At 38.9% G+C, this 15,994-nt stretch overlaps 1 protein-coding gene across 2 annotated transcripts in view; it reads right to left on the bottom strand.

Moving 5' to 3' along the window:
* Positions 1–2,375: 2,375 nt before the first annotated feature.
* LOC144606012 (sin3 histone deacetylase corepressor complex component SDS3) overlaps positions 2,376–15,994 on the bottom strand; it is a 29,260-nt gene continuing 15,641 nt past the window's right edge. Inside the window, exons 10-11 of one of the 2 annotated variants that reach the window (XM_078421760.1) lie at positions 11,686–11,770; positions 2,376–7,607 (exon numbers count right to left, since the gene is read on the bottom strand). In XM_078421760.1, coding sequence (XP_078277886.1) covers positions 7,509–7,607; positions 11,686–11,770 — 184 coding nt within the window. In that variant the 3' untranslated portion in view covers positions 2,376–7,508. Of the gene's footprint in view, positions 7,608–7,997; positions 8,129–11,685; positions 11,771–15,994 lie in introns of those variants that run through there. The other variant, XM_078421761.1, reaches the window with a different exon arrangement.

Genomic DNA, 15,994 nt, shown 5'->3' with positions numbered 1-15,994 from the left:
GACCATTTCAACGTCACCTATTCCTTTTTTCTAGAGATGCTGCCTGACCCGCTGAGTTACTCCAGCTTTTTGTGTCTATCTTTGTATTCATCTTGTTATATATAGTTGGCAGCATTTGGGCTGTCTGGCTGCTGGGCAACTCGAAGGGCAATGCGTGCGCAAATGCTGTTATGCTGGGGAAAAAAAGGACAGATTCCTTCTTCACCTCCGACACTCCTCCAGACCGGGAGCTTCTGATGGCACAACTCTATGTTGGGGGGTAAATCCCCAGAACGTCATATCATAGGTGGAAAAGAGAAGTTCTGAGTACCACGACAAACGGCATTCAAGGCTGGAGTTGAGCTCTCTCGTCCTGCCATGCACATCACAGAATCTACATATGCTGTTAGGTTAGTTCTGTTTACATATTCTGTTGTGCTGCTGCAAGTAAGAATTTCATTGTTCTATCTGGGACATATATGACAATAAAACAGTCTAGCCTCTCTTGACATCTTGATATTAATTTCTGCTGCAGGAGTTTTGAAGAGCATATTTTAAAAACGGAATTAAAAGCGGCACATATTTTAAAAGTGGAATTTCCAAAAAGGTTTGCTATGTTAGTCACATGCAAATAAGTAAGTTCATATGAATGGCTGAAAAATTAGCTGGAAGGCAGCTTCATGGGATATTGACACCAATAGCATGGAAAGGTGCAATTCAGTTGGAGTACACTGGATAGAGTAAGCTGGGTCTTGTGCCCTGATAACTACCAAAGTGGTGGATTCGATGTTAATGCAATGGGGAAGTTAGAAATAAATAGTGAAACCATGATTGTTTTGGAGAAATAACTTAGGTTAATCTGTATTGAAAGAGTTAACAATAATGAGAATAAATATAGCATCTTATCACATTAGGGATCTGAAATAACCAGACTAGCCCCTCGTCCCCAATTAATTATTGCAGGTAACTGCCAATTTTGCTCATAATGCAGCAAGGCAAAATAACTGGAAATCAAAAAAACCCTGCAGATGCAAAAAATGTGAAATAAAAACAGAAAATACTGGAAAGGCTCAGTAGCATCCACAGGTAGTGAAAGTTAATGCTTCAGGCCCAGGATTCTTCATAATTTAATCACTATCTTTCGTTAAGTTGGCTGATGGAACAATGAAGGTCAGGAAACTCTGCAAACTCATATATACTTCACAAAGTCTCATGGATTTAGGTGCATTGGAAGGAAAGTGAACTATTATATAGCAACAGATTCTAACTTTTCACTGAAGTATCGAAAGCCTGACCATTACAGAAAGGAATAAAACATCCACCTCTGGCCTGCGCCATCTTATTCATGCCAGCACAAATTATAGTCATTCAAACCAAATTGGTACATAAAGTATCAAGTTTTGGAAAGAACTGCAGATGCTGGTTTAAATCGAAGGAAGACACAAAAAGATGGAGCAGCTCAGCGGGACAGGCAGCATCTCTGGAGAGAAGGAATGGGTGACTACTGCTTACAATTTACTACTTACTTCTATCCAACTTCAACTTACAAAGCCTTCGCAAAATAAAAAAATATTAGCTGCATAACTGGTTCAATGTAATTTTGTCCTCTGAAGAAAATGTAATAAATAATTAAAAACAAGGCATTAAAACTATAGAGAAAGACTGTCGTCCATGAACATAAAAGAACCCTCTTCAGTCTGAAGAAGGGTCTCGACCCTGAAACGTCATCCATTCCTTCTCTACATAAAGTATCATGACCATTTTAAACATATCAATATGATTAGCGTGGCCTTAATGTTGGAGCTCTCCCACCAGAGAATCTGCAAGATGCTGAGAAAGTCAACATTGCCAGAGGTGATTCAGTAAACCAAGCATTCATTTGCTTCAGGTGGATGCAAAATGTTTCCATAAATTCCAAATAGTATTATCTTCCTGAGATCTGCACAATATCTTTCCCTGAAGTAACATCACTGAAATATCCATTGTTGCCTGTGGGAGTTTCCTGTGTATAAGTTGGCTACCACATTTCAAACCTTCAATATGGGTTATATTTATTAGTACTTTATTGACTATGAAATGTTTTAATGGTGTCAAGATCATGAAAAGTTTCTTTCTCAGAACTGAGCTGTTCCCTGTTTACGACCTTAATACTTCGCAAATAGCCGATCCATCACTAGAGCAGAAGTTACTTTTCTATACAAACAACCAATATTTTGTTTAATATTTAAAAAAATGTTATATTGTATTTCAAGTGATAGACAATTACAATTTTATATATCTCGCATGACTGAGACATTTTCAGAAAAGATGCATTTAGACTTAAGTGAAAAAAATGCTGGAAACATTCAGGTCAGGACAAATTCTGAAGAAACAAAATTAATATTTCAGCCTGATGACACAACCTCAGGATATTTATTTTCAATTAAAATAGAACACTCAAGCTGCAGCACATTAACGCAAGTATCCGAGAGAAATTACAAGTTTTAAACCGCAGAGTGATTAAACTGGTTCTCAACATTAAAACAAAATGTGGAGCATTAATCCCGAGACCATAAGAACTGCCATAAGAATGCATATGGAACAATGATCAAAGTAATTTGAATACAAAAAGAAGTTTAATAACAACATTTATTTTCATGATTTGACAATGCACAAACAGCATGCCACTAATGTGCACTATTACTAGCTCAATCAGTAGTGGCACTTTTCAAGCAGTAAAACTGGATATCATTGATAATCAAAACCAATTTGATAGTGACAATAGGTGTCACAGAACTGGGATATTTGCAGATTAGCAGATTTTTTTTCCTCTTAACAGTATCTCCTGGCAAAATGCAGAATGGCTCAATTCAATCTCATTCGACTGCACGGTTGCTAGTCATCCTGCACAAACTAGCCAAGACAAGGACTGTTGAAACAATGGATTGAGCACTACACTGGCTGAAAGATGAATGCACATATTACAGAGAGGTATTGAAATAATACATTGCAGATGATTGAACTAATTCATTATACAGGGAGAGACGTGGTCCAACTTGAGGCTTTGACCAAAAATATTTTTAAGATAGCTTTGCAAATTAACAATACATCATTATGAATTTGCATTATGTGCACATCACATTTAAGCAGACTAGATTTGTATATATTTTAACAAAAGGCAAAGCAGTGTATAACAATAGTGCTTTTAGCTATGGAGAAATGTCGAGCTGTAATTGCATCCCACCCCAACCACAAATGATTTTACACTTCCCAGTTTCTTTCAGAAATATTGGGACTTCTTCTTTGCTTCCCAAATTAGTTAAGTGTTTGTACTTACCAGTGATTTAATACATCTAAATAAAACTAATATATGATTCAAGTTCAATTGACTACTTACTTCTATCTAACCTCAACTTACAAAGCCTTCGCAAAATAAAAAAAGTATTAGCTGCATAGCTGGTTCAATGTAATTTTGTCCTCTGAAGAAAATGTAATAAATAATTAAAGAGAAGGCTTTAAAACTCAAAGTTGTAGAGGAAGACTGCCGTCCAAGAATATCAAAGAACCAATTGAAGGCTAGAACTTAAGTATTTCTCAGCATAATTTAAGATAAAAGAAATGTCCTTCTGAAATAACAGTCAGAATTTCTTTATGACGAAGAAACACATCACACACTGAGGAATTAAGGCAGACAAAGAAATATATTTTGTCTCCACATCCCACAGATAAAACCATATGAATTACATATATTCACAATACACTTTGAAAAGCAGAAAATAACCATATTGCACATTGACTTTCCACTATGTTTATAGATTATCAGTTATGATCTGTCTGTATTTCATCTGTTTAACATAATGCACCAAGTTCCAAGCAGAATTTTAAATGCCCTATTTTGAATCAAACGATGTAATATCTGACTGAATTAGTGAATATTGTTTTCAAATATATATTTGCATAGTAAAGATATTTTTGTCCTTCCTCCAGCCAATTTGTTGTTTTTGAATGGAGAATTTTATTTGATATATTATACTTTTGAACTAAAAGACAATTAACTGCATAACTGATTCAATGTATTTTTTTTCTCCGCTGAAGAAAATCTAATAAATAATTAAAGGCAAAAACATATCAGGTACAGCAGACAGTTAAAAAAGGTAATGGCATGTTGACCTTCATTGCAAGAGGATTTGAGTTTAGGAGCAAGGAGGTCCTACTGCAGTTGTACAGGGCCCTGGTGAGACCACACCTGGAGTATTGTGTGCAGTTTTGATCTCCTAATTTGAGGAAGGACATTATTGTAATTGAGGGAGTGCAGCGTAGGTTCACCAGGTTAATTCCCGGGATGGCGGGACTGACACATGATGAAAGAATGGGTCGACTGAGCTTGTATTCACAGGAATTTAGGATAAGAGGGAATCTTATAGAAACATATAAAATTCTTAAAGGATTGGACAGGCTAGATGCAAGAAAAATATTCCCGATGTTGAGGGAGTCCAAAACCAGGGATCACAGTTTAAGAATAAGGAGTGGGCCATTTAGGATTGAGATGAGGAAAAACTTTTTCAGCCAGAGAGTTGTGAATCTGTGGAATTTTCTGCCACAGAAGGCAGTGGAGGGCAATTCACTGGATGTTTTCAAGAGAGTTAGATTTAGCTCTTAGGGCAAAAGGAATCAAGGGATATGGGGGAAAAAGCAGGAACGGGATACTGATTTTAGAGGATCAGCTTTGATCATATTGAATGGCGGTGCTGGCTCAAAAAGCCAAATGGCCCACTCCTGTACCTATTTTTCTAAGTTTCTATCACAGACAAAATATTTTTGGCCGTTCTCCAACATTCTATATGGTTTTGCACATTTTCAGCAAGTTGTTAGCAAATTAGATTAATTATTTGGTAGAAAATATTATAGCAAATAATATACATCAAAAGCATTACAGATGGTGACATATGCATGCCATATTATCCCAATCAATATGGAATGCCATTAAACCTTACAAAGCAGGGATGCCATCACACTTAGGCTCTCTATCTATCCACTTCATCCCAATTACACTTACCTTTTGAATTTATTCATGTTAAATATTTATCCATGCCTACTAAAAAAAATCAGTTTAGGCCAACTTCCACGGCAGTCTTTGGGAGTGGCATTTTGTGTTTTAACATCCTCAATGCAATAAAAATATACAAACAACTTATTCTTTGGTATTCAAATCTTAAATTTGTGCATGGTACGTAGACTTTGAAGACCACAAGAAAGGTTCTTCCCATTTACTTGATCAAAATCCTTCATGATTTTCAAAACCCTTCATCTCTCTGCTTCGCCTCTGCTTAGATAAGAGCCCAAGTTCCAGATGTTTCTGGACATGGTTGGCCATTCATTTTTTAGCATGGATGGGAAGGAATAACTTGAGTGGAGTGTAATTATGCACATAATCAATATGGACCATGTGTCATTTGGTAAGCTTTGCGTCCAAAGGCAGCATTCTTCTTTCTGAAATTCTAACTTTGCAAGTAAAAGAAACGTAAACCTGCATTTATTTCGCATCTTTGACATAAGAATTGTTTCCAATGCACATCAACAGAATAATCAACCCAAAAAATATCAACAGTGAGCTAAAGGAAATATTAGGATTGGTAATTAATAGCATAGTTAAAACAGCAACTTTCAGAATAAATCTTAAAAGAATGAATGACAGATTTCAACAGGGAAATCCAAAAAGCAAAGCATAAATAGCTGAAAATATTATTTACTGGGCAAGAAAATTCTCAATTACCACAGAGGCAGAATAATGAGTGCTGCTGCCATGCAGCTTCAGCGACCCAATTGCAATCCTGGCCTCAGATGTTGTCTGTGTGAAGTTTGCACCTTCTCCCTATTACCACGTGGGCTTCCAAGTGCTCTAATCTCCTCACACTTTCCAAAAGATTTGTTGGTATTAACCAGCTGCTGTAAATTACACTTCGAGATGGGTAGCAGGAAAAATAGGTAGAAACTGACAGGCATGCAAGAGAATAGTTTGCAGCAAAATGAGAGAATGGGAATGCTGAGAGCTAGCACAGATAGGCTGAAAGAGCTCTTCCAATGAGTAATTTCAACCTTTTGAGAAAAGGTTAATAAATTTAAGCTCTTTTTGCCATTACATTTCAGTGTATGTTCGGAGCACAAGAGTATAATGCTACACTGTACCAAATAACCACCCATACATCCATATGTTTAAGACTGCATTAAGTTAGGTGTAAAAATAGACCTTTAAGTGGCACCCTTCCATATATTGCGTAAATCCTTTTGAAGTACAAGCAATTATTTTAATTTTCAGAGAATTAACGCATTTTTCTGATTCATTTACAGGATAACTCTGCAGTTAAAAATATTGTATTACATTATGAATTACTTGGAATTTAGGATACTTTAAAATAGCTGCAGCTGGAAAATATTCAAAGGTCTCATTTAGAGATGTTGGTTACAGCTTCAACTCAGTGTCATGTTTAATGTACCATTTCAGTTCATAAGATAGATTACTTGTGTCTCACAATCAAGACTGAAGAATAACAGAACGGAAAACATTTAAATTTAAAAAGAATAAAATATTTTTGGAGCCTCAATTGTGTTATTCATAATGTTGATATTCCTCAAATATCTAAGTAATTGGATTTCCACCTCAAAAGATTACCTTTCTGATTTAATATCTCACAATATTATTTCCATAGAAGCAAAATGCTATTTAACCATTTCAAAAATTGCCAGAGAGTGAGGTCAAATGCAGGGGGTTTTGAATCAATGAGTCACTGACCATTAGCATTTTTAAGACGTACCCTAAAACATTGTTGTAACTTAGCAATCAAACTACTAATAAAAACCTAGAGCGAAATTATTTGCTTTAATTTTGTTCCAATACCTTGAGTTACGAACCATTATTTAAGGAAAAACAGCAGAAGTTTATAGATATAAATCAACACAGCATTAATCATAATTGTAGGCTACCAATATTTTCCGTTTTATTTAAGGATACAGCATAATATAAACCATGAACTTGAGTTGATTTGTTCAAAGAAACCATGTTATTTAACATACTTGTAAAAACAATCAAATGCATGTTTTTGGCTTGTGCCCAAGAGTGACTATGATAAAGCACTTAATACAAAATAAAGAGCCTGTACAAAACATTGTCCCCTCAAAAAACAAGGGCAATAATTGTTCAGGTAAAAATGTTCCAGGTTGTCCAGCACTGAAGCAAACTGGTTTTCACTCTGTTGTCTGGAATAAATGAAACAATCCACATATTGGCAGCTTCCAGCCACAAAGAATGGGCAGCTCAATCTTGGAAGATGAAAGCAAAGAGAAATCCTTGAAAAAGTGAACGTTAATCTTAAAAATATGCACAACCATCAAAACTGAGATGGCATTGGAAAGCATCTTCAAAGCTTATGTTCTTCAGTCTGTCAAGAAGCTTATTTGCTTTAATACAGGTTTCCATATAAAAATCATGAAGTTCACCTCTGAGAGCAGGGAGATAAGGAGATGCCGGCTTCCAACACAAATTGGTAAGAGTTCTAGGCAGCCGATCGCCGCCGTATAATGAAGGCTCCTCTATGTAGCTGTCCTAGATATATACGCATCTTCGTGCTATCACTGGTCTTCCGTACCCATATCTGTGAGAAACAAAAAAATAAATGAGCATTAAATTTCCTCCATTTAAATTATTACATATTAGCTATTCAGAGCAACCCCAAATGTCTGCAAAGATCGAATAGTTATTTTTTCCGTAAAAACCTATGTTAGGTGGACGATGATTGTGCGTGCAATTGTTTTCCCTGAGAAGTGTGATGAATTGATATAACTAATTGCTAACTGGCATTTCACTCAAGTGCAGTAGAAGTTCCCCTTCATTCACAATCAACCACGTTTCCGTGCTTTCTAAGTTAAATTTTCTTCCATTTCTGGAACTATGTGATCGATATGTGACTTTGTTTTAGGGGAGCAATTTAATCACTGATCATGAATGCCAAAATTTGAGCACAAAGATACCAGTTGAACACACCTTGCAACATTCGGTTCCACTGCTTTCAATGCACTTCAATACACAGGAGGCAATGGCCAACTCTTCCCAATCATTTAGCACTGGCGACCAATTGACAAATTTCTCTCCTCATTGCATCGCACCAGAGAACTGCTTGAAATAGCAACCAACTGTTTAGAAATAAATCATCTCCTACTTAATTTTTTTAATTTCACCATTACCTTGCAGTGGCCAACACCAGGCGAAAACTGTACATCCAATAAAGAATTCACTTCATTAAAATGACAAAGCGCTTGAGTAACTCAGCAGGCCAGGCAGTACCTCTGGAAAATGTGCATAGGCGATGTTTCAGGTTGTGACCCTTCTTCAGACTGATTGTGGTGGGGAGGGGGGGCAGAGGAGGAGGGGAAATTGGTAGGGACAGGGCAGGCCTGGCATGTAATAGGCAATATACAAGTGAAGGGGTGTTTAGATAGACAGATGGCTGGGCAAAGGCCAGGGATGAAAAGAAAGTAGGTGTGAGATAAAAGGACTGTGTCTTTTCGTGTAAACCGGCGTCTACAGTTCCTTGTTTCTATGTTTATTAATTTCATAAATTTGGCCTGTTTAAACAATTAGCACTGAATGTTTTGCTACACTACAAATTCTTGTTACTCAGGTATTGACAGGATTTTTACATTTGTGGGCAATAGAGGTTGGTTTGATATTGTAAATTATTCAATGCAACAAATTCTTTGGCTAGTCATGGAGAGAAGGATACAAAATAAAGAATTGACATTGATACTGCACCTTTAGTCGCCCATCACCAAAGATGTCTAAGAATGCTTTAGAACTAATGAAGGGCTGGAGAGTGGGCAATGTTGTTCCTTTGTTTAAAAAAGGAAGTAGAGAGAATCCAGGGAACTATAGGCCAGTGAGCCTCATGTCACTGGTAGGGAAACTATTGGAGAGAATTCTTCACGATAGGATTTACTCCCATTTGGAAGAGAACGGGCTGATTAGGGACACCCAGCATGGCTTTGTTTGCGGTAGGTCCTGCCTCACTAACTTGATTGAGCTTTTTGAGGAAGTGATAAAGGAGATTGATGAAAGTAGGGCGGTGGATGTTGTATACATGGATTTTAGTACGGCTTTTGATAAGGACCCTTATGGTAGGTTGATCCATAAGGTTAAGATATACGCGATTCACGATGACTTGGTCTATGGATTCTGTACTGGCTCATTCATAGGAGACAGAGGGCTGTGGTAGAAGGTAAATATTCTTGCTGGAGGTCTGCGACCAGTGCAGTTCCACAGCGATCTGTACAGCGACAACACCAACATTGGAGGAGTTGCAGATAGTGAGGAATGCTGTCAGAAGATGCAGCAGGATAGAGATCAGCTGCAGAAATGAGCAGAAAAATGGCAGCTGGAGTTTACCCCAAGCAAGCGTGAGGTGTTGCACTTTGGGAGGTTAAATGTAAGGAGAGAGTATACAGTTAATGGCAAGACCCTTAATAGCAATGATGTGCAGAGGGATCTTGTGGTCCAAGTTCATATCTCATTAAAGGTAGCAGCACTTAGATAGGGTGGTAAAGAAGGCATATATATGGTATGGTTGCCTTCATCGCTTGGGGCATTGAATACGAGTCAGAAAGTCTTGATGCAGCTCACTTGGACTTTGGTTAGGTTCCCTTTGGAGCACTACGTGCAGTTCTGGTGGCCCCATTACAGGAAAGGTGGAAGTGTTAGAGAGGGTGTAAAGGAGGTTTACCAGAATGCTGCCTAGATTAGAGGATATCAACTATAGGGAAAGGTTGGATAGACTTGGATTATTTTCTCTGGAACTTGAGGTTGAGGGGAGACTTGATAGAACAATATAAAATGATGAGAGGTATAGATAGTATAGACAGTCAGAACTTGTTTCCCAGGGTGGAAATGTCCAACAGTGGAGGGCAGTGCAATAAGGTGAGAGGGAGAGAATATAGTGGAAAGAGGGCAATTTTGTAATTTTATTTTTTTTTACACAGAGGGTGTAACCTGGAACGCATTACTAGAGGCGGAGGAAGATATGATTGTGGCATTTAAGCAGCTTTTGGACAGGCACATGGATTTGCAGGCAATGGAGGGATATAGATTACTTGCAAGCAGATCGACTAGTCATCATATTCAGCAAACACTGTGGGCTGGCTTTTCTGTGTGCTAAGCACTTCTCAACAGCAGTTACTGCTGTAGTCCATTTGTACCCAACAAAATTCCATCAACAATAACAAGTTCATGGCTCAGACATAATATTGGATAAGCAGCAGGTAGCACTGCCTTTTAATATTGCCACTATTTTGTTTTTTTGGTTAATACACAACTGAGATGATGGTTTGTTGAAACATCTTTTCTAAATGGCCACTTCTATATCAATGCAGCAATGCCCAAGTACTGGACTGAGGTCTAGACTTGTGCGTTCAAATTTGAACTTTTAGTCTTCTATACGCAACTTTCTAATTCAAAAGCTTTCAAAACTTCCAACAAGATGCATTAAAATGAAAAATATATTAGATAGGGATATTCTGTGCTCAGTTATCTTCAATTTCCTTTCACTTTAATGGCTGGCAGGCACAGGAGTGATAGATTATGGCTATTATGTCCAAATAATCCCCGTGCATAGAAAAGCAAAGCTCTGAAATGTACTGAACTAATGTCTCAAAGTGTTTCTTCAAAATAATCAACAAGAATTATGTTATTGCATCAATATTTTTGTTCCATAAAATAAGATTTCTGTAAAAAAAGGTTGCTCTGGATACCAGAAGTTCCAAGATAGGTTGCTGAATAACTGAAAGCAGTGAAATTAAAATGGGAAGACATGCAAATCTGAAGGACACTTATATAAGAATTGAACTGTAGAACAGTTTCCCCCCCTAAAATTGCCATTTAAAATTGCTTCAAAATTCCTTAGTATTAAATGATGAAATAAAGTACAATTTTTAGTAACAGGAGACAAAAGGGGACTACACCAAACACCTAAGAAATAAATCTACTAATAACAATCACAATTTCAAAATAGGTTTGCTGCATGGGTTATGTCACAAAAAGCAAATACTACTAATAAACCTTGGCATTAAAACTACCAAGTTCTTATCTTGCAAACATATCACAGGTGCAGAAGTAGTTTAATAATCTATTGTTTTATATCGTAAGTGTAAGAAAATAACTGCAGATGCTGGCACAAATCGAAGGTATTTATTCACAAAGTGCTGGAGTAACTCAGCAGGTCAGGCAGCATCGCAGGAGAGAAGGAATGGGTGACGTTTCGGGTCGAGACCCTTCTTCAGACTGATGTCAGAGGGGCGGGACAAAGGAAGGATATAGGTGGAGACAGGAAGATAGTGGGAGATCTGAGAAGGGGGGGGGGGGGGGGGGGGGGGGAAGAGAGGGACAGAGGAACTATCTAAAGTTTGAGAAGTCAATGTTCATACCGCTGGGCTGCAAGCTGCCCAGGCGAAATATGAGGTGCTGTTCCTTACCCTTCACATGATTGGGCTGTCTGACCCTGGTGTGCTCGATTTTGATCCGCCAGCCAAACAATTATCCCCCCCCCCCCCCACTGCATTCACGACCTATGGTTCAAGCTTTTTTTTAAAGAAGATATCAAAATTAATTTATCGATCAGGACGCTGGTACATTAGAGCACACTGGTCAAAAAAAATTGTACCTCAGTTAAAATTAAGAAAAAGTACCTCATTTGTTCCAACAGAGCTAATTACGCAGCCAATCTTCGTATTCTCCTTGGATTCCAGATAGATAGCCTGACTTTTATGATACCTAAAGAACAAAAAAAATCCAATATTTATAAAGACATTTCAAATCATTGCTTGTGATTCATGCGTCACATTTCATGCTTTGCCTTTAGGTCAGAGTTCAGTATCCAGATTGGCACTCCAATTCACCGCTGAGCATGTTCTGATAGAATTCGTGTAAAACATCAATTTGGTTTATTATTGTCATGTGTATTATATAACACAAACACAGGAAGTAGAGTTTTATATGTAATGGCAAGTATTGTCTCTTAGCCACCAAAATAAACTACTTCCTCTATCTCCAGTCTGAATGATTCCGACCAGAATCGTTGTCAGTCCATTCCCTCCACAGATGCTGCCTGACCTATCGAGTTGTTTCAGCTAATTGTTTTTTTGATTTTCTCTCTTTAGCAAAACTGATCTTCTCTAAACTGTCACTCAAAGCTACTTTACCACTCCCAAACTTCAACATGTATTTTCATAAGGAGATTGGCAAGTTTCTGAATTGGGCTCCTTTCAAACTTGGGCTAGATTCCACAATGCATTTAAGTGCTAGCCAGAATTACAAACCAGTTTTATTCCTTACAAGCAATATAATCAAAGTTATAAATTTATGGTTTTGAACACGTTTGGCTACTAGATAGAAGCTGCTCCTGAACTTGGACACTACAGCTTTCATGCTCCTGTACCTTCTTCCCGATGGCAGGAGTGAAATGAGCGTGTGGCCCATGTGGTGCGGGTCTCTGATGATGCTGGCTGCTGTTTTGAGACAGCAACTCCTGTAAATCCCTTCGATGGTGGGAAGGTCGGTACCTATGATTCATTGGACAGTAGTCACCACTTTATGCATTTTGTTCGCTCCTGGGTGTTTGAGTTGCAGAGTCAAGCCATGATGCAACCAGTCAATATGCTCTCTACTGTATACCTGTAGAAGTTCAAGGGAGTATTTGTCAACATAGCAAATCTCCTCAGTCTTCTTATGAAGTAGAGGCATTGGTGGCTTTCATTATGACTGCATCAAAGTGCAGGGTCCAGGACAGATTATATGCATGCCCAGGAATTGGGGGTAGGGTGTTGACATGGATAGAAAATTGGTTGGCAGACAGGAAGTAAAGAGTAGGAGTAAACGGGTCCTTTTCAGAATGGCAGGCAGTGGCGAGTGGAGTGCCGCAAGGCTCGGTGTTGGGGCCGCAACTGTTTACCATATATATTAATGATTTGGGAATTAGAAGCAACATTAGCAAGTTTGCGGACGACACAAAGCTGGGTGGCAGTGTAAACTGTGAAGAGGATGTTAGGAGGTTGCAGGGTGACCTGGACAGGGTGAGTGAATGGGCAGATACTTGGCAGATGCAGTATAATATAGATAAATGGGAGGTTATCCACTTTGGCGGCAAAAACAAGGAGGCAGAATATTATCTCAATGGTGTTTGGTTAGGTAAGGGGGAGGTGCAGCGAGACCTGGGTATCCTTGTACACCAGTCACTGAAAGTTGGCATGCAGGTACAGCAGGCAGTGAAGAAAGCTAATGGCATGTTCGCCTTCATAACAAGAGGATTTAAGTATAGGAGTAAAGAGGTTCTTCTGCAGTTGTATAGAGCCCTGGTAAGACCACATATGGAGTATTGTGTACAGTTTTGGTCTCCTAATTTGAGGAAGGACATTCTTGTAATTAAGGCAGTGCAGTATAGGTTCACGAGATTGATCCCTGGGATGGCGGGACTGTCATATGAGGAAAGATTGAAAAGACTAGGCGTGTATTCACTGGAGTTTAGAAGGATGAGAGGGGATCTTATAGAAACATATAAAATTATAAAAGGACTGGACAAGCTAGATGCAGGAAAAATGTTCCCAATGTTGGGTGAGTCCAGAACCAGGGGCCACAGTCTTAGAATAAAGGGGAGGCCATTTAAAACTAAGGTGAGACAAAACTTTTTCGCCCAGAGAGTTGTGAATTTGTGGAATTCTCTGCCACAGATGGCAGTGGAGGCCAAATCACTGGATGGATTTAAGAGAGAGTTAGATAGAGCTCTAGGGGCTAGTGGAATCAAGGGGTATGGGGAGAAGGCAGGCACGGGTTATTGATTGTGGATGATCAACCATGATCACAATGAATGGCGGTACTGGCTCAAAGGGCCGAATGGCCTCCTTCTGCACCTATTTTCTATGTTTTCTCTGAATTTGAGGTTTTTGACTCTCTCCACCACCGTTCTATTGATGAAGCCAGGTCTGTAGACCCTTGGCCTTCCTCTTCTAAAGTTAACAATCAGTTCTTTGGTTTTACTGACATTGAGAGCAAAGTTGTTGTTCTAGCACTGAAAGTTGTTGTTTGGTCAGCCGATCGATTTCCCTCCTATACTCTGATGAATTCGTCCAACAACAGTGGTGTTGTATGTGAATTTGAAGATGGATTTAGAACTGTGTCTGGCTACACAATCATGGGTAGAGTGAGCAGGGGACTGAGCACACAGCCTTGTGGTGCTCCTGTGCTGATGGTTATCGAGGAAGTGTTGCTGCCAATTCGTACCGATTATGTTCTGTTGACGAGGAAGTCGAGGATCCTGTTGCAGAAGGGTGCGCAGAGACCCAGTTCTGTGAGCATGGTAACCAGTTTAGATGCTGGTATTGAACTTCGAGATGTATATGAATAACGGCCTGACATATGTGTTTTTATGGTTCAAGTTGTCCAGTGCAGTGTGGAGAGCCAGCGACTTCACATCCTCCATTGGCCTATTGTGGCTGTAGGCAAATTGTAGTGGGTCCAGGTTCTTATTGAGGTAGCAGTTGATATGCTCCATAATCAACCTCTCAAAGCACTTCACCATCAACTTCACCAAACTTTGGTCCATGTTGTTATACTTCAAAAAATCCACAACATTTCTGAATCATAACAGAGATGAGAAAATGTCCTATTTTTATGTTCTTGAAATTGACAGGAAATGGGACAGTTAACGTTTTGGGTCCCAACCCAAAACAGAGTCTGACGCAGAGTACTGACCCACAACAGAGTCTGACGCAGAGTACTGACCCAAAACAGAGTCTGACGCAGAGTACTGACCCAAAACAGAGTCTGACGCAGAGTACTGACCCAAAACAGAGTCTGACGCAGAGTACTGACCCAAAACAGAGTCTGACGCAGAGTACTGACCCAAAACAGCACCTGTCCATTCCCTCCAGAGATGCTGTCTTGAGCCGCCGCTCAGTTCCTTCTGCACTCTGTGTTATGCTCAAGATTCCAGTAGCTGCAGTTCCTGGAGTCGAGTATGCTTTCCAGTTTGTTCAGTATTGCAAGCTGTTAATTTGTGAGGGAGATGAAGTTATGCTTCATTTATACAGACGCTTGATCAAACAAGATCTGAACTTTTGCATTTAGTCACAAGCATTTGACAGCTGGAAGGACATATTATCCTTGAAGAAGGTACCAAAACAATACAAAACCTAAGTGGTTAAATTTAGGATGGCTGCATAATCTAGATTGAATTCCTTTGAAGGTTAATTTAACGGAGGCACTTAGAGTAACGCAGCAAATAGGTCAGGAGCACGCCATTCGGCTCATCGAGCCAGCACCGCCATTCAATATGATCATGGCTGATCATCCAAAATCAGTACCCCTTCCTGCTTTTTCCCCCGTATCCCTTGATTTCGTTAGCCCCAAGAGCTAAATTTGACTCTCTCTCTCTCTCTCTCTCGTACATGGCTACATAGAGTTACAATCTAGCAGACTGGGCTTCAGGCACTGAATGGCCTACTCGGGGTTTACCACCAACTGCAAAAAATCTTCCGTGATTAAGAGAATATATTATAGTATTTGTATTGCCAGTGTAACAGGGAAAACTATCTTCCTGGATGAATGGGCTGGTGAATTTTCAACTGATTAGTGTCACACCAAAAATAATAATTCTGGTGAACTAAACTACCTGAAGGCAGGTGATAATTAATTCTCATAACGTCAATCAGATTGCATCATTGTCCGTTTTTATTTCAATGTCTACATCGTTACTTGTTCAATTAGATTCGTTGACTGCAGCTGTTGCATCGATTGAGAGCAATGACTGGATGTGTTGTTTATTTGACAAAGAAAAATCTGGTACGTCAAAAAAGTTAAAAAAAACTACAGATGTTGGAAATCTGAAATAAACAGAATCATATTGGAAAAACTTAGCAGGTCAAGCAGCCACCTGTGGACAGATTAAAAAAAGTTTACGTTTTCAGGTTATTAACTTTTCATCAAAATTCAAAGCAAATTTAA

This window comes from Rhinoraja longicauda, chromosome 25, assembly GCF_053455715.1.
Source record: "Rhinoraja longicauda isolate Sanriku21f chromosome 25, sRhiLon1.1, whole genome shotgun sequence".
NCBI lineage: Eukaryota > Metazoa > Chordata > Chondrichthyes > Rajiformes > Arhynchobatidae > Rhinoraja > Rhinoraja longicauda.
Note: the sequence above shows the minus strand (reverse complement) of the source record. Positions and strands in the feature narration are given on the sequence as shown.